At 31.1% G+C, this 19017-nt stretch overlaps 1 protein-coding gene across 4 annotated transcripts in view; it reads left to right on the forward strand.

Annotated features, from left to right (window-relative positions):
• The window catches only part of LOC118194866 (DAZ-associated protein 1-like), an 84118-nt gene extending 75934 nt beyond the window's left edge, over nt 1-8184 (forward strand). For all 4 annotated transcript variants that reach the window (XM_085814936.1, XM_035366079.2, XM_085814935.1 and 1 more), the window contains one exon: nt 820-8184. In XM_085814936.1, coding sequence (XP_085671062.1) covers nt 820-956 — 137 coding nt within the window. In that variant the 3' untranslated portion in view covers nt 957-8184. The remainder of the gene's footprint in view (nt 1-819) is intronic.
• Nucleotides 8185-19017: the final 10833 nt, after the last annotated feature.

Raw genomic sequence — 19017 nt, forward strand, 5'->3', positions numbered from 1 at the left:
ACCACCAGTTTTGCCATTTATTTGAATGATTCTCTTGAATCATAACTAATGAATACTGATACTTTTAGGAACAACATTAACTGTGAACAATGCTTTACACCAGAATTCCAATATGTGTTCTTTGAGCAAAATATTTTCAGTTATATACTTTGCAGATTTCACACAAAAGTCCATTTCTGTATTCAGTTGCAGATAATTAACATAAATAATTAATTAAAGTCTGTAATCTGTGGTAACATTTTTTCATATTATCCTTTAATATTGATGAATAGTGTAATGCATGGGCATAGATAATATATAGGATATGTATATCATCTGAAACAAAATACAAGGTTGATGAAGAAGCATTATGTGCAAAGGTTCTCTCTTATGAAAGGAAAGTAAGCATGCATGTAACTGCAGATCTTGTAAAGAAACATAAAACTTTTTGCAGGTCATGCCAATAACTTGACATTGTAATATAAAGAGTGTAATAATAAAATAAGGTGTATTGCATTTTATTATTTGAAAACACAAAAATGCTCAATTATTCTTTTATACATTTATTATGTTATATGAAATAATAATTACCATATGATTCAAAGATGCTTGCATCTTTAAATTTATGAATGCTAACATACAATTCCTTAAAGTGTACAGTTGCCTATGTCAGGCTTAGTTCGCAAGCTTTTTATAGATCAGTCTATTTGAGCATTTCTTAGATATACAAATTTCCTCTAAATCTGCATGGTATTAACAAACGCAATAAAATCATGTTATTTACAAAATAGTAATAATATATTTAATTTGCAAAATTTGTTAATGCTACATTTTTCCTAGGTTATGGTACTGGACCAAATAACTATAATGCTGCTGGAAATTATACTGCTCCAGGAAGTTATGGTGGGCAAGGGGATGGCCCTCAGGGAACTCGAACTGCTGGACAAGGTCAAGGTTACCACCCGTATCGACGTTAATTAAACTGTCATTTTAAATATTCAATAATCATTTATGTTCTGCATTAAGACCGTATTTAAAATTATGATACTCATGTTACATCAGATCAGTGCTGGTATAAGTATTTTTTCAAAACACAAGTGGAGGACTATTCAAATGAATTTTGTTATTCCTTTGAGAATCTGTACGTTTATTTATTAAATTGATTACAATCTGAAGTATTTTTATCATGCTGAATACTGGCACACAATATGTTGCTAAAATTTTAATCAAGCTGAAAATGATGTGCATTTTATTGAGTATTTGTAATCACCAAATCATCATTAATGAATTGTCATCTGAATCATAATCAACTTATTGTACAGATTTATTAGTTTATATAAATGACATTTTGGGCAAAAATGTTGTTGTGTAATTTAATATTTTCAACTTGAGACAATTATTCTTTCATTATAAAGCAAACATATTTCAATTTATTGGCATTTGATGTTATTTTTAAGAAAGAAATCTTTTTAAAAATTTTTTGTCTGTTTTAAAGTAAAAGTTTTTTTCTTTTTTTTTCTCTTTTTTAAAGTTGCAAATTTTTTTAATGCGATATCAAACTAACATGTACAAATCATTAGATTTTATATTTTGATTTACAAAAAGATTCCAGAATTCCAACCCTTAGGATCATGTAATACATATGATACAGTTAAAAGAGCTCAGTACTATTCTGAAGTATAATTAAAGATTTTAAATTGATTTTTATGAAATTGCACAAGTTATTCATTTGTAATATCAGGGAATATTGAAGGTTATTGAATTTTGAATAAACGAGCGATAATTCGTGACAGTGTGCTTATAATGTATAGTGATATTGTATTCTTTGTGTCTATATACCTTATCCAGAGTTGCCAACTCTCCTGATTTTCGACCGCTCTCCCGCCAACCCGATTTACAATATATTTCTCCTGATTTTTATGAAACTTGGCTTAATACTTTGTTATATGAATAAAAATAAAAGTGATTTTGGACGTTTGAAAGCAATTGAATTTTCTCTAGATTATATCTAAAACAAAACCTTGCGAACAGTGGCGTAGCTAGGGTGGGGCAAGAGGGGACATCTGTCCCCGGGCACAGCATCCAGGGAGCGCCAAATTAATGCTACGAAATTTTTTATTGAATGTTTTGCATTCTTGGCACATAGAAAGGGGCGCAAATTCTTCAGTTGTCCCCGAGTGCTGGAATCCTAGCTACGCCACTGCTTGCGAATTAGATAACTTCTGCTTTGTGAGTGAGAGCATATACGTATCCAGAAACTTCGTTCTCCAATGGGCATTGTGCTCCACCTGCGTGTCATCTGGCATATATTACGAATGAGGACAAAGCAAGCTGTTATTTGGATGTTCTTAAGTTATTTCGGTCATTTTGTCCTGAGTTGTGTGAGTACACATGCCTTCGGGAAATAGTTTTAGAAATTATCATCTTTTGTTATGTCTGCAAGAAAGGTGGAAATACTCGTGTACGTTTCAAAAATCGTACACAGTTGACTTTCCTTCCATTATTTCCTCAAGGAAATGTAATAAATTTGCGATGTGTACCGCCTGTCGTTGCGACTTTTCGATTTCGCATGGTGGAAGGGCGGATATTCTCAAATATGTGCATACACAAAAACACAAGGACAACAGGAGTTGTTTTGAAAAAAACGAAAAATTGAATTTTTCTTCGGAAACGAAGGACCAAAACGTTATTAATGCAGAATATCTGTTCTCTGCCTTTTTACTGGAACACAACCTGCCACTGAATGCATCGGATCACACTGCAGTTTTTATTTAGAAAAATGTTTCCCAATAGTGAAATTGATAAGAAATACTCAAGAATCAAAACAGGTGCAATTGTTAAAGAACTGGATTTGAAAAATAAATCTTCAGTTATCGATTGCGTTAAAACAGCTCCGTTCTGCCTCTCTACGGAAGCAATAATACCGATTCAAAACTGTATCCAATTGTTGTTTCTTTTTTTAATCCAGAGTCTTTAGAAATTGAGTGCAGTTTACTTTCTGTCCCCACTTTAGACATTTGACAGGTTTTAATATAGCACAGCTAATTATTAAAACTTTAAAAGAAAATGCAGTTCCTCTGGATAATTGCTTAGCACTTGGTGCCGATAATGCACCAGTATTGGTAGGCTTAGAAGACTGGTGTTGCAGGCATCTTGAGAAAGGCAAATTCATATTTCCAGATTATAAGGTGCACCTGTCACCTCTTAAATTTAGCAGCTGAAAAAGGGGCAGCTTCTTTACCAATAAATGTGGATGAACACATTGTTGATATTTATTATTATCTTGAAAGGAGTTCTAAAAGGAAGGAAAAATTGAAACAGTTCCAACAGCTGCATAACAGCAGTTTACAATTAGAAAACTTGGATGAAGTTATAAAATCAGCTAGGACTGACACCCAGTGGTGTTTAATTGGAAAACTGAAAGATGCTGATGGAATTTTAAAATATAGTGAACTGTCTAGAATTATGTTGGACATCTTGACAGTTCCCCATAGTAATGCAGAGTGTGAGAGGATTTTCAGTGGGAAAACGAGCACTAAATTTAGATCTAATATTAGTGATGACAAATTAGAAAAAGTTTTATTAGCGAAAGCGGGCCTACGTGGCAATTGCTAGGAACAAAATTATGAAATTTCTTTCTTAAAGAAAGCAAAATCTGCCACTGTTTATAACATTTGTACAAAAACTGATTAAAGTGTTTTTTTTTTTAACGATGCAAGTAATAAAAATGTTTCTTATGTGTAAGGTACTTTTTTGTTGCTTGCATTTAAGAATTAGTTACTATTTAAAGTTAATTCATTACCAAAAACTATATTTTCATCATTTAAAAAGTCTTTTTAACATTGTGAAAAATCTCCTGATTTTTGAGTGTCATAGGTTGGCAAGTATGCTTATCTGAATACAAGTCTGGTTCTTGTATTTAGATAGCATAGGACATCACTCAGAAATGATCTTGGACAAGACTGCAGAGTAGATTTGGTTACTGAAGAAATGTATACTGAAGAATGTGAAGTGATATATGATGAAAAACTGATGTGTTCTTGCTTCTCAGAACAGAATGGACATTAGTCCTGAGATGATTAAAAAAAAATATCTTCCATCAAAAGGTAGTAGAGGAATCAACATGCGTGTCAGATGGGTACCTTTAATGTTTTATGCTAGAAATAAATTAAACATGGATTGATTGTTCTTAATATATATATAAAGCAAATGAAGTTAACGTTAAATTAGCAATTCCTCAATATTAATAATTGCAACCATGTATAAGAGGCTTAACACAATATCCAAACATATTGAAAATAAAATAAGAATCCATTAGTACAGGGTTCATACGGTCCTTAAGAGTCCTTATATTTTTTGGAATCGATTTTTGGTCCTTAATTTTAGCCAAAATCAACAGAAGGTTCTTAATTTTAATAATCTGAAATTTCTGTCTGTTTTTACGACTGTCATTTTGAGTGTGAATTAGCATTTTGAGGAATATTTTTGGCGATTCGCTGCCGTATATATGGTAATCTTTTGAATGGGTTCATGAGTTATAATTTGTTTCTATTTCTAATATAAATGATGGGATACTCGAGTTTCTAAGCAAGAAGTGAAACATAAGCATTTCATTTTTTCTAGTAAAGAGCTCTTAAACAACTTTTTGCTTTTGGGGATGTGAATTTTTTTATTAAACGGTTCTAAATTTGGCGACTTTTCAACATTTTGGCAATTAGTTTCTATAGAAAATTTTTAATTCCAAAATCTGAGAATTTTTCGACGATTTTTTTAAAAACGTAAGATTGATAAATTTTATTGAAATAATAGTAATATATTGAAATTATATTTAAAAAATAACATTAAAATAAAACATATTTATTTTTCGCTGTCATATTATAAAGTTTCATTTTGGCAACTTATAAAATATTTTAAATCTGAAAAATAAACAAGGTATAATGCTATAAAGCACAATTTACGAAACAGCTCTTAGCAAAAGCAAAATTAGCTATGTAATTAATTAAAAATGTCTTGTTTTTAATTTTCTCATAGTAAAAGTTTTTCCCATGTAATTGTCTCAGAATGTACATCAGTTTTCTCTAAAAAATTAATTTTATACTTTTTTCCAAAATATTTCTGACTTTTTTCTGTTAGAGAAATGGTAGGGATAATTTTTCTTTAGGATTTTAGACATTGCAGCTTGGAAAGTTTAGAAGGATTTGAAGGCAAGATTTATAGACCCACGATTCTAGAAGTTTCGAGAAATATGTGACAAAATGAAAAATGTCTCCATGGTATCAACATGTAGTGGATGTATTTTACAGAAAGTTTGCAATGAATTTCTTAATTTTGGGAAAACATCTGGAAGAACAATGAAAACATAATATTTGAATGTACAGTCAAAAGTCGTTAATTCGGACACCCATAATCCGGACGTCAAAGCTAAAATCTATCTGCGCATGCGCCGCGTTGACAGATGCGCAAAGGCGTTTACACGTGCACGCAAGACCTTTACGACTGCGCATATGCGTGTGCACAAGCGCAAAATACGTTTACGCGTGCATGTTTAATGTATAACAGATGGTATAAGCTAAAATTATCTATTTCAAATAATGTTGATGATTGCGTTGTTCCTTAATCTTCGAATTGGATCCGGCTTATTATTTTTTGCAGACTGTAAGAGCAATTTTATAAAAGTAAGCTTGAACTTTCGATTATGTCAAATAGAATTTCCGATGCTGGAGCTCCCAAAGGATCTAGGAAACGAAAGTATGTTTCGATGTCCATCAAACAAAAAGTGGAATTGCTACAAAAAATGGATAAAGGCGTTTCACGCTGCTCTGCGTATGGGGGGGGCATTGCGGCACGCAATCAATTGGAAGTTTATCTGTCAGCACTGTCGTTATCTTCAGCACAGATGTTTTTATTTTATTCGGCTTATAATTCCTTACTAAATGTAGTATTTCATCTCAATGTACTCCGTCTTTGATATGATTTAAATCAAATTCCTCGTTGTTATAAATATCACGAATACAAATCAAATAGTTTTCTAATTTCGGCTATGCGTAATGTATGCTTTACGCATGCGCACGTTGAAAGAAATGTTTAATAAAGTAAACAAATAAATATTATGCTTCTTTTTTTGTAAATTTTGATACCCTTTAGATCATAATTGCTCATTATTTTATAAATTACGGTTTCATATGTTTAATTTTATAATTTCTGCATGCCATTTTATCACCCGGATTAAAGACTTGTGACTGTATTACTTCTGATACTAGAATCTTAACATATATATCTTCTCTTTATTTTCTCTACTTTTCACTAGACAGAAGCATGGAAAATATCAAAAATGCTTCTGATTTTATCACATGGGCAGGCATTGTAGAAAGGGATTTTTTTATTAATAAAGAAATTGAAAACTTGCAATTTAAAAGATTCATCTAATATTTCTTAATGCATCATACACACAGCTGGCACTAGACATTTTCTTACCTGATGCAATCTCTGTGGAACCTAAATTCTGCTGCCTACTGCCTTTCTAAATTCTAAGTTTTGCCATTTCTAGATTTTGTTGTTCGGTGTGTCACTAAATTCTAGAAATTCTGCCACATCAGCTCTGTAACTGTCCTTTACTATATATATTTCATATTACTAAAGAAATAAAATTAGCCACTTTTTCTGTACATCCTAAATGCATTTAGTGTTTTTTAGAATAACTGAAATCCTTAATTAAATCCAAAAATTCTAAAATGAAAAGCAAACGTGTTGAAGAAAGAAACTGAGTACATAAAGGAAATTATTCTTCAAAGATATGTGCAGTTATTATTATGTAAATTACCGAATTGTTTATGATTTCAACCTTTACTATAATTTCCTATTTCTGTTTCCTCATTTGATAGAGTTATTGAGCTAGATTAAATTACAATTAAATTGTATAATCTTTGACCACTAGTCCACAATATTAGTTTTAATTTGACTGTTCCTGTTTAATAACGTCACCATGAGCTGTAATTGATTTTGTTAGCATCAGAACATGCCTTTATGTTCTAAGTTCTTTTTAAATAACAGGCTTATTTAAACCTTTGTCTGATATTGTAGTTAATTTCAGACATAGCGATAATATGCTTCACGTCTGTCGGGGGGTTTTGGACTATTTAACTTTTACCAGATCAATTAAACCCTCATAGGTACATTATGGAGAGGTTGACAAGTTAGGAGATGAAGCACGCAGAAACTAGTGAGAGCATTGGTTTGCATATTGAGACGAATCTCTAATTGTTAGAAAAGATGCTTAAAAGAGAAGGAAATCGATATAAACGTTCAAATATGACCAACTATCATAAGTGTAAAATAGTTAATGCTATTTGATAAATTGCATAGTTTATTTTATTCTCAGACTTATTAACAATTATGTTAATTCATGTTTAGTACTACTTAGGGATCTATTTTACTTTTAGGATGGTATTACAAAAGTGAAATTCAGGCATAAATAATATCTTCAATTGAATTTATTCAGTTCCCGTTTGCTCATAGGTCATTAATTTTTTTCATTAATGGTCCTTAAAAGTACTTAATTTCTGTGTGCAGAAATTTGTATGAACCCTGTTAGTAGAACAAACTCGAAAAATAAAAATGCGAAAAGGAAAATTATACAAGTATAAAAATTAATCTCCTTTTACTGAAACTCCAATTCAGAGCTCATCATGGTAAAATGAACTAAAATTTCATAAAAGTCGATTAATATGTTTCAAAAACATGTTTCGTTACCCTGGTGCATTTGAGATAAAAAAACTAAAAAAAGATTCAATTAAATTTTCATTCAAGACATTAAAATCCATATAAAACTGAAAAATCGAATCTCATATGTGTCCAGAATTTGATGAATTCTGAACTGAAGTTTCAGTAAAAGGAGATTAATTTTTATTTTTGTATAATTTTCCTTTTCGCATTTTTATTCTTCGAGTTTGTTCTACTAATGAATTCTTATTTTAATTGTGATATGTTTAGATATTGCGTTAAGCCTCTTATACACGGTTGCAATTATCAATATTGTTGAGGAATTGCCTTTCTTTGATTTCAATTTAATGTTAACTTTAGATGCTTTTATTTTACTTTAATCCTGCAGCTATAGTGCAGGACAGGTTTAAAATTTTTGTTTTTAATTTTTAGCCTATTTGTATGTTTCTTTTTGCATATATATATATATATAGAAAGAGAGAGAGAGAGAAAAGAAAATAGTGACAGTAGCTGAGATGTGAATTTGTCATTTTAACCTTGACACTAATTGAGACTAGAGTGTAAAAAGCATAGTAGATCTCTCCAATACTGTAGGTTCAGAATTCTGAAAAGACTTTGGCCTCCATTTTTCTTGGAATAAAGAACATTGAATTTGCTCATTGATTGTTTATTTTGAATATTATGTGGTTATTATCACAACATATTGATCAAATTTCAGCATACTAAAGAAGAGAAATACCATGCCAAAATAAGCAGCAGCAACTAATGCATTAAGACACAATAACACGCTGAATAAATACTAATTCAGAAGTCAAACAACAAAAATCAGCTAAATATAACGCTGATTTTTGTTGTTTGACTTCTGAATTAGTAACTAATACATTATTATACATTTATAATAATTTTTAATAATAATAGAACAACAAGTGTTGCTGTTGCATAATAATGCAACTTTCTTCGATTGCTGTTCAGATTTCAGTTTCTATTTTATCCACCATATTCATTTATGTGTATTTTTATGTTACAGTGGTGACATGAAACATGATGTTTAGGGTTTTAACAATTTTTTTTCTTTCTCCTAGAATTTGACACTTATTCAAGTTTTGAGAAACTACATAATAAACTAAAAGGCCATTTTGACGTGTACAAACTTAAAATATTTTTAATGCTACTTATAATAAATAGGTGAAGAATCTTACAAACTGAAATGATCAAATATTCTCATGTTTTCTTGGGTTTAAAAATACGAGATCCCTAAGTTTACAGATTCCATTGATTCTTCTAATACTAAAAGGCTTTTAGAAGTACTTTTTACTGATCTGCATGTCAGATGCTTTGTCATGTTGAATTCATTTGGCTGAAAATTGCTTTCTTTTGAGTGTTGTAAATCTTAACTCGGAGAAAAAGTCAAAAATTGCACGGAACCATACTCTGCCTCCCCCCCCCAAAAAAAAAATTCTGAATTAGATTTCACTGTGTTTTTACAATAGCCATTGTTGGAAAGTTAATCTGGCTTGCTTGTAACATAGTATAGGGGATGGTTTTTGTAAAGTAACATTGCTTATTGATAGTCTGTCCCAGAGAAATGTACTGGTAAAAAATATTTGCTATTTAAAAAAGAAATTATTAGAAGCTTTATATTAATTTATGAAACACCAGTGTTTCATAGAAATAATTCTGCCTTCATTTAAACTTAAATTTAAAACTCATCTCTTTGCAACTTCCCCTTCCCCAGCGGAAATAAAGATGAATGATGGTATATGCAATCATGTAATGCCCAATCTGGAGAGGATATTCTGTCCGTGAGGTGAAAAGTCTCTCAATGAATGTGATTGCTACATGACACACAACAAGATCGGCCAGAAAAGTTCATTGCGTTGAGCCAGATGGCATTCTGATTTCATACATAATTTCATTAATGTGTTTATATAATGAACTAAGCACTTTCTTGACTTTTGAATTATTTATGCTATAATGTTTTTACTTTTGTATGACCATTATTGAAGCAATTAACATTCTTAATTCCCTATGGCAGCTATAGCTTCTGTATGAAAATAACGAAGCTATATTTATCTTAGTTGCTTGTGATTGTAATTCAATATATTATTGAGCTTTACATGCTGTGTTGGTTACATTTTATATTGTTGAGCTTCTCATGCTGTGCTGGTTCCATTTTCCGCTACAGCTCATTGTTTCAAAAATAAGTTATGATTTTTTTATCAAACCCGATAAGCTTACTGGGAATATGGTACGAATGTAAAATATAAATCAATAAAAGTATTTTATTTTTACAACTCTTCATTTTTTATAAAATTTGCATATTAGAGTATAAAGAAAATGTTATATGTATATATACAACACAGTCCCATAATCCTTATACAGTACCTGGCAGTTTTTAAAATCACTTCTGCTTCAAACTTTCTTGAGTGTATTAAACAGTGATTTCAGTATTGCAGATTGCGGTATCATTTAATTAATAAGATAGTAACTAACAATTAATCTAATAACTGATACCTAAATTATTAATTAAAAATTAATGCTAAAATTAAGTTATTTTGAACCTTAGAAATTGATTTTTTCATAAATTTCATAACAACATACCAGATAAAATTTTATTGTTTCAAAAATAAGTTAGGATTATTTTATCAAACCCAATAAGTTTACTGGGAATATGGTACGAATGTAAAATATAAATCAATAAAAGTATTTTATTTTTACAACTCTTCATTTTTTATAAAATTTGCACATTAGAGTATAAAGAAAATGTTATATGTATATATACAACACAGTCCCATAATCCTTATACAGTACCTGGCAGTTTTTAAAATCACTTCTGCTTCAAACATACTTGAGTGTATTAAACGGTGATTTCAGTATTGCAGATTGCAGTATCATTTAATTAATAAGATAGTAACTAACAATTAATCTAATAACTAATACCTAAATTATTAATTAAAAATTAATGCTAAAATTAAGTTATTTTGAAGCTTAGAAATTGATTTTTTCATAAATTTCATTACAACATACCCGATGAAATTTTAGCTTTCACATGGAACTGCTCTATCTGTATTTGTTTCACATTGTTTTTCAACAGTCTTTCAATTGTATTTTCTAGTTTGTAAAACTGTCGGTAGCTTTTCTGATCTCCACCTTCAATTCAAGATTTCTTAAAATTTGCAGTGCTTTTCTCAATTCAGCTGAGGTTAGGCACATTCACTGTCAATTTCAATTTCTGCATCTCTTTTAAGCTGCATTTAACACTTCATAATAATATCATAGCATTTGCACATGCGGTCTCAATATTATCATTAGCTGCAGTGTATTCTAAAAATGAATCTTCAGAATTTTCCTCATTGATGTCCAAAATATTAGAAATAACTTGCAATTCCTCTGTGACTTCTAAATAAAATCTACACTTTGTAAACAGGGTTCGTAGCGGTCCTTATATTTGAAAATAAAATATAAAGGCCCTTATAGGTGCTTACTTTTTCTTTAAAGCCCTTATTTTTTTGCTTTTAGTGCTTTTTTTTAATCCTTTGTTTTTAATGAACGCGCATTTTTTCCCCGTACCAAAGCCGAAACTAAATAAACAACTTTTCTTTCTTATATGCAACGTCAGATGGTGAATCATACTCCCGAAAATTGCTTTCCCCCCCTTCCTCTGCATTAACGTAACCTAGGTGCGCGCGAGAGTACAGACAGGTGCACGTCGTTCTATTGGCCAAAGAATTGCGAAAACGTAGAAAATTCCGGTACGTTCGGTATTCTTTTCCTCCCACCCAAATACTACACACGTTTGAATTTCTATCAAGATTTTAATAAATTTGCATTCTCGTTTCGCGTGGTCAGTTCATATTCGTGTTTATTATGATCGTTATGCTTATATTATGAGCATGCAGTAACTGCTGAAGTATAGATAAACTTCCAAAAATGGGTGTGTTTTTACACAATTAGCTTTCTAAGAAATAATATTCGGAATGGCCCAAATAAAAGGAAAGTAATCGAATAGTCAAAATAATTTCATTTTCTTTGCCAATACATTATACAGTACGGAAGTTGGGAGTTTCTCCGCAAAATCTCTAATATTGAAGCAGCGGACTTTTTTTTTGTCACTGTCCAATCTGGATTGAATAGGACTAAAAGTTTTTGCGGTTTACCGAACCCAAGCGAAGATTGATTCTATTCCGGAAATTTAATACTGTCTGTTGAAAATTAGAATCAGAAACACCCCAGATTAGTAAGTCTTTCTTTTCCTTTATTTAGTTCTTTTTTCTCCGAATACCGTCAGGTGTTGATTCCGATTGCGTAATATCCCATATGGAAGAATTACACCGCACGTATTGCGCAATAACGTTTGCGGTATTTTGCATTGATAATTAATTTTGATGTTCAGTCTGAGATTTGTTTATGCACACTTAAAAGAGTTTTACTGTGCTTTCTAAGCAGAATATTTCTCAGTTCCGTTGGTTTTTATATGATGCACATATCGAAATGTCAAAATCATTTATTTAGCCTAAATTTAAATCTAAAGAACAGCTACAATCTCCCCCACTCCTCTTTTTCCAGTTACTATCCGGAATATTCGGGAATTTCGAGTATGCGGGTTAGTTAAGCTTTTACTGTTAAAGGATGACTGAATGAAGCAATTTCCTGTCTTCTGATTTCAGAAATGTGCCTCTTTATTACTTAAATTACTTTGCTTGGGATATATGTTAAGGAAAAACTGTTATGCAATGAAAATTTAGAAAATGTTCAGAATTTTGATTTAAGTTAAATTATTTAAATATTAATATGTGTGGAAAAATAAATTGTATTTATTATTAGGTGCCAAAGGAATACAATTAATATGGCTTATTCTTATTTATTTTCTATATTTTCAACTGAAATATCATCATTAAATTTTGTAATATAGTTTAGTTCTGCACAATTTTTTTCCCTCATTGTAAACTAATTCTGTAAATTGAACTGTCATTTAAAATTTTAAGAAAAAAGTTAATTGTTTTCCATTGTTGAGGTAATGCTCATTCTCTTAATAAATATTGCATTGCTCATATTTCAAATTACAAGTTTAATTTTTTTTAAGGTTATGCAGTTGTAATTAGACCTAATTACAGCATTACTACATTAAAATTAGCTTAATGTAATTAGACAGGTGCTTATTTTTTCCTTAAAATGTGCTTGAAAAGTGCTTATAGGTGCTTATTTTTTTAACTAAAATGTGGCTATGAACCATGTGTAAAGCAATTTTTGTACTGTCTTGTGGGTGATTGTTTCCTGTGTACTGGACAATGTATATGCATAACCTTTTACGAAATTATCAGCTTAGTTATCTGCTTCAAAGTGCTTACATTATCACAAGGTTCAATTAAAAAAAATTTTTTTTGGAGGACACTTTTTCTGTAATGACATTTGAAAGCTTTTATAATGCATTGGTATAAAGACTAAATGACAGAAGTCTTATTTTCTGGAAGAAACATTGATTTAATTCTTTTTCAGAAGGATATCAGAGGGGTGTGCAGCACAGTTATCTATCTAACAATAAAGGCGCTTTCCATTTTTTAGTTCTATGTCCCGTTTCAAAAGGAAAGTAGTAAAAATACTGCTTGTCATCCATGAGTTCTGGGATTTACAACAAGTTAAATTATTTTTGACTCCTTTTAAGCATTGAGGTTTTCTTTTCTCAATAACCAACGGCATCTCCTTAATTTGTTGCATCTATATTGTACATTAATAAAACAGTTTGTTCTTTTAGTTTTTTTAAAACAAGCTGCTGTTTCACTTTTAAACATTGTGTGCTCCAGTAATGCTTTGTAAAACTGACTAGTTCGGCCTGTGCTATAAATTTCATGTGGCTTCTATTCTTTTAGAAGCTTGAATTAAATGTCCCCACTAGTGGCCAGATGATAAAGTCTCTGAACCCTGGTACTTCTGACCTGTGTTTGATTTCAAATGAACGGGCTAGCTGCATGGGCCATTTTCCTGGTTTTCCCCGTGTGTAACATGTATATGAGCGAGTTTCTCTTAGAAAATCCCCTATGAAGGCATCTCTCACCTTAGGCAGATAGCCTTAGTATGCTATCGTGTTATCTCAATAAACCAAACCAAACCGGAGAAAAACGTCTTTTATCCAGTTCTCAGCTGAATGCTGATCTGCTCCTTTCTTCTGATTATGTAATTTCCGATAAACAGTGTTATTTCCCGCATTCCAGCTTGTGAGTCATCCATCAGTTGGCATAAAATTTTCACCTGCCATTTTAGTGAAACCAGTTTTTTTCGATCACAAGGGCTGTAGAAATTGAAACTTTTTTTAATCTCGTAGCTTGAAGCCTTTTTAGAAAAGAGGTTTCAATGTCTGCTGATTTTTTATTACTTTTGGTCTTCCTTGAGATATTTTCATTTTTCACTAGTTCTTTAACAGTTTTATTTTTTTAAGTAAATTGCAAATGCTTTTTGCTGTTTGAGAAATTCCCCTTTTTAAAGATACTTCTCTGGCTGCATTTACCGAATGTGTCATTTTTTAGCAATTTATCCTTTTCTTTTAGGCTTAAATCATTTTAGTCATTTTTAGCATGTTATAAGTCACATTCACAGCAAATAAAAATGTTTCTTCCAGTGATTTGTTCAAATTCAAAATTCCCTTTTTTTGCATGTGGGAAAATTGCAAAATTGTCAAGTTGACCTGTCATTTCATGGTGTAATCGATGCTTTCTTTTTTCTTTAGTTCAGTTCTTTCTACAGTGACCACTCCCCATTTCCAATCAAAGATCGATAATGTATGATAATGCAAGGAAATATATCATGATGTTTTCTGAGAACACTCTGCAAACTAAATTGTGTACAAGTACTTACCTCCCCTTTCAGCTGGCGTTCGAGAAAGGGAACCAGTGCTCACATAAGCACCACCTTTTCTTTAATCCTGGGAAACATTCATTCATTTGCAATCAAAGAACTTGTTTCTATTGCTTCTAGAGGACTGCTTTTGCTAAGATATTCTCTAGCTGTCAGCTCTAGTCTGGGTAAAAGGATTTACAAACAGTGACTGACAGGGACTAGGAAAGGGTACCCAATGCCCTCAAGAAATCTTGGTTCTAACTACACTGGCCAAAATTTCTGCTAAATCCAATTTACTAAAGCAGTAAAATTATAATTGAAAGATAAATGAATGAACTACAAACAGCTTTTACAGCCACAAACAGTTTATTCTGGGTCTGAAGAATCAGTCTTGCAATTTTATAGTTTCATTAGTAGGAGAGATGAGTTTATATAAAGGGCAGTTTTTCTATTGATTAGTACTATATATATATGTGTGTGTAAGATATAAAAAAAATACGATGGCTTTGCTCTTGGCGAACCAGCAACCTTTAATTAATTTTCTGCAATTCAGCATCTCCCCTTACACCATTACCTTCTAGAACATTCGCGCCTATTACATAACCTCCTCATATAAATGCTGCGTCATAACTTTTTCTACATTTTTCTAGAAGCTACTCTGTTACATAACCTTTCATATAAATGCTGCGTCATAAGTTCTCCTACACAGATGCCTTCTCGCCTTCGTTCTGCTAACTCCTCCGCTATGCTCCTCTTACTTTGTTAGAACATTATGACATATTAAAGTCAGTCGTATGTAATAGTTCAATTACTGAATACGTTATTTGATTAACTCCATCTGGAAAAAGTCATCTGCTCTAAAATAAAATAAAGATATGCTGTTAAAAGTGAAAAGTCCTGAGTCATCATTTTTCTCCGTGGTGCAATAATCCCAGCTTCGTCAACCATCTGCCAAAACGTGAAATGGAATAGCCTCACCATTCACCCACGATGTGTTAGAATAACTGAAAACATTACAGTTATTAATTAGCCGGTAGGATATATCCTCTACGTGGGAAAAAAGCTCCTGGATTTATTTCTAACGCGCTTCTAAATTCAACAGTGGGTCAAGGGACAGTGTGTGATCGTCTTATGCTTTTGCTTCTTTACCGGCGATTCGTAAGTGCTTTCCCTCGTCTCCAAAGTTATGCGTTTTATCAAGTGCTTCTAAAGTGATTGATTTTAGTGTTCAAATTGATGTGAATGCGAACTCTTAAATTCAAGATTTTGTGATTGGAATGCTAACACGCTCAAAAATGGCAAAAATGTCAACTGACTAGCAAGAATCCGTAGTTATTGTGGATACAGTGAAATTTCAATTCCCTATTTTTGACGGCACAAGTACAAATTTTCCAATAGACAAATATCTTCTATTGTTTGAAGAGAAATGTGCCGCAAAGAACATTCCACAAAAGGAAAAGAAATTTGTTTTCTCAGAGTGTATTAGAGGAGAGGCTTTAGCCCTCTATTTACATGATTGTTTAGATAAAGACATAAAGGATATTTTCGAGACATACTTCACAACGTCGGAATCTGTTACTTTTAGTGATTTTGTGTCTTTAAAATACGAGAAATTTAATAATGTTGATGTTTATTTTCGTAATAAGTTGAAATTAGGAGCCAGCTTGAAACTAACAGATTCCACAATGGTGGAAGCACTTACGGAAGGACTTCCTGAGTCTCAAAGAATGCTGTTAACAGTGCAAAACATAGACACACCGAAAGACTGGATTACTCTTGCTAGGAAACTGTTTCCAGTTCAGATGCCGTGGGATGGTCTAGGAAATAGTAATTACGAATTTGTTTCTCCAAGGCAAACTGTTCCGAGGTGCTATTATCCCAGACCAGTGCAAGCCACTCCTTATCAAAGTTTTCGTAATGTGAGACCTTTTAATTATCAACAAGTGCAATACCGACTTCTACAGTATGCGTATCGGCCAATTCGATATCCACAATTACCTGCTATTAACTATAACACGGTTCCTAAAAGAGAAGTTAAAAAATGATATTACTTTAAAGTGAATGTCCAAATTGGACAGGAAAAAATTCCCAGTATTATTGATACGGGATCGCAGATTAACGTTCTACCGTTAAAAATTTTTAACAAAATCGGTGATAAATTTAGAGAAATTTCATTGAAATCCCATGATAAAATATTTTCAATATCTAGTCAAGTTCATATAGAGAAAATAATCAAAGTAAAGTGTAAAGTAAGTAAAATAGAAAATAATGTGATATTTTATGTAGTAGATTCAAATTTGAATTATTTATTGCTTTCATCACCATGTGTTTCATTATTTAAATTACAATTGAATTTTCATAATTATGAAGTGTATCAGCTTGGAAAACAGGTAAGTAAAAATGTTAAAGTAGACAAGTTTTCCAAAATAATTATGTATGTAAAAATGATATCAGTGCTGAACAATCTAGTAAATATTTTGATAATAGCGAAAATTTTGTTTGTAAAAATGATCTTAGTACTAAAAATTGTGGTAATTATTTTGAAAATAGAAAAAATTCTGATAGTAAATTACAGAAATTGTTGAATGATTATAATCATATATTTGCAAAAAGTAAATATGATGTTGGCTGTATAAGTGTTGAACCTCCCAGAGTTATATTAACTTCTGAATTACCAATAGCCATATAGAGCATCTCCTAAAGATAATAGTGAAATAAAAAATAAATAGATGAATTGTTTAAAGCTGGAATTATTAAACCTTATAGTCCTTATGCTGCTCCTGTAACTTTAGCTTATAAGCGAGATGAGCAGTCCAGAAGCAGATTGTGTATTGATTTCAAGAAGCTTAACCAAATTACTAAAACTGATTCTGAACCTATTCCTAGAATTGATGCTGTTTTAGATCAATTATCAAATGCAAAAATCTTTTTTTACATTGGATTTGGCATCAGGCTATTGGCATATAAAATTAAATGAAAAGGATACTGAAAAATTGGCATTCACTACAAATTTTGGACTGTATGAGTTTAATAGATTACCTTTTGGTTGGAAAAATTCCCCAACTGTTTTCCAACAAGCTCTTAGACAAATTTTAAACAAATATCAGATTCAATTTGCTTTAAATTATTTTGATGATATTATAGTATTCTCTCCAAATTTTGATGAACATTTAAATCATCTTAAAATAATATTTGATATATGTGAGAAAGAGAATATAAAATTAAAACAATCTAAATGTAATTTTGCTAAAGAAAAAATAAATTTTCTTGGATATGAAATTCAAGCAGGTAAATACCAGCCCAGTAATGCAAATATAGAGGTTATTAAGAAATTGCAACCCCCTAAAAATATCAAAGAATTACAAAGATTTTTAGGAAGTATTAATGTTTATCATAAATATATTCAAAATTATGCTAAAATTAGAGCCCCATTAACAAATTTACTGAAGAAAGATACTCCTTATAATTGGACTGATGAATGTCAAAAAGCTTTTCAAAAATTAAAAGATGCATTGATTTCTAGACCTATTTTAACTTTGTTTAATCCTAAATATCCCTGTCATGTATTTGTTGATGCGTCCAAAGAAGCTGTTGGTGCTGTTTTAAAACAAGAACATCGTGATGGTAGTTTACATCCAATTGCTTTTCATTCTAGAAAATTAAGATCTTATGAACAAAATTATGCCATTACTGAGCTGGAATGTTTATCTATTATTGATGCAATTGATAAATTTTATTATTATTTACATGGTAACCATTTTACTGTACATACTGATCATGCTGCTTTAATTAAGACACAATAACACGCCGAATAAATACTAATTCAGAAGTCAAACAACAAAAATCAGCGTTATACCGAACCATCATCTTCAGCTGAAGATGATGGTTCGGTAAAACCATCGAAACTAGTCCTGTGAAAATTTTGTAGGTATAACGCTGATTTTTGTTGTTTGACTTCTGAATTAGAATGCTGCTTTAGTTTGACTTAAAAATATAAAACACCCTACAGGTCGTCTTTAAAATTATCTATGTATGATTTTGATATAAAATATAAAAACGGATCTACTAATGTTGAAGCTGACATGCTCTCTAGAAATCCTATGTGTCAACATTTAAGATTGCAAGTTAATTTATTATCATTAGAAGAAATAAAAGAATATCAAAATTTAGATAATGTTTGTAATACTAAGTATAGGAAAATGAATGATGTCTTAACTGTTAAAAAACAGGGATTGTACAAAATTGTGATACCCATGTCTCTACGTACGAAATTACTTGAAAAGGCCCATATACAATTTGGTCATATTGGTGTATCATCTATGCTAAATTTGTTATCTCCACAATATTATTGGTCAGGAATTGTTCAAGATGTTAGAAATTATTGTAAACATTGTGAAGTGTGTCAGTTTAATAAGAAAAGTAAACAAAAGAAATTTGGTTTAATGCAAAATTTACCATCAGTTAGTGAACCTTTTGAAATATTATCTA

This window comes from Stegodyphus dumicola, chromosome 4 (genome assembly GCF_044657685.1).
Source record: "Stegodyphus dumicola isolate Sdum_Otavi_A_Nest chromosome 4, ASM4465768v1".
NCBI classification, from domain to species: Eukaryota; Metazoa; Arthropoda; class Arachnida; order Araneae; family Eresidae; genus Stegodyphus; species Stegodyphus dumicola.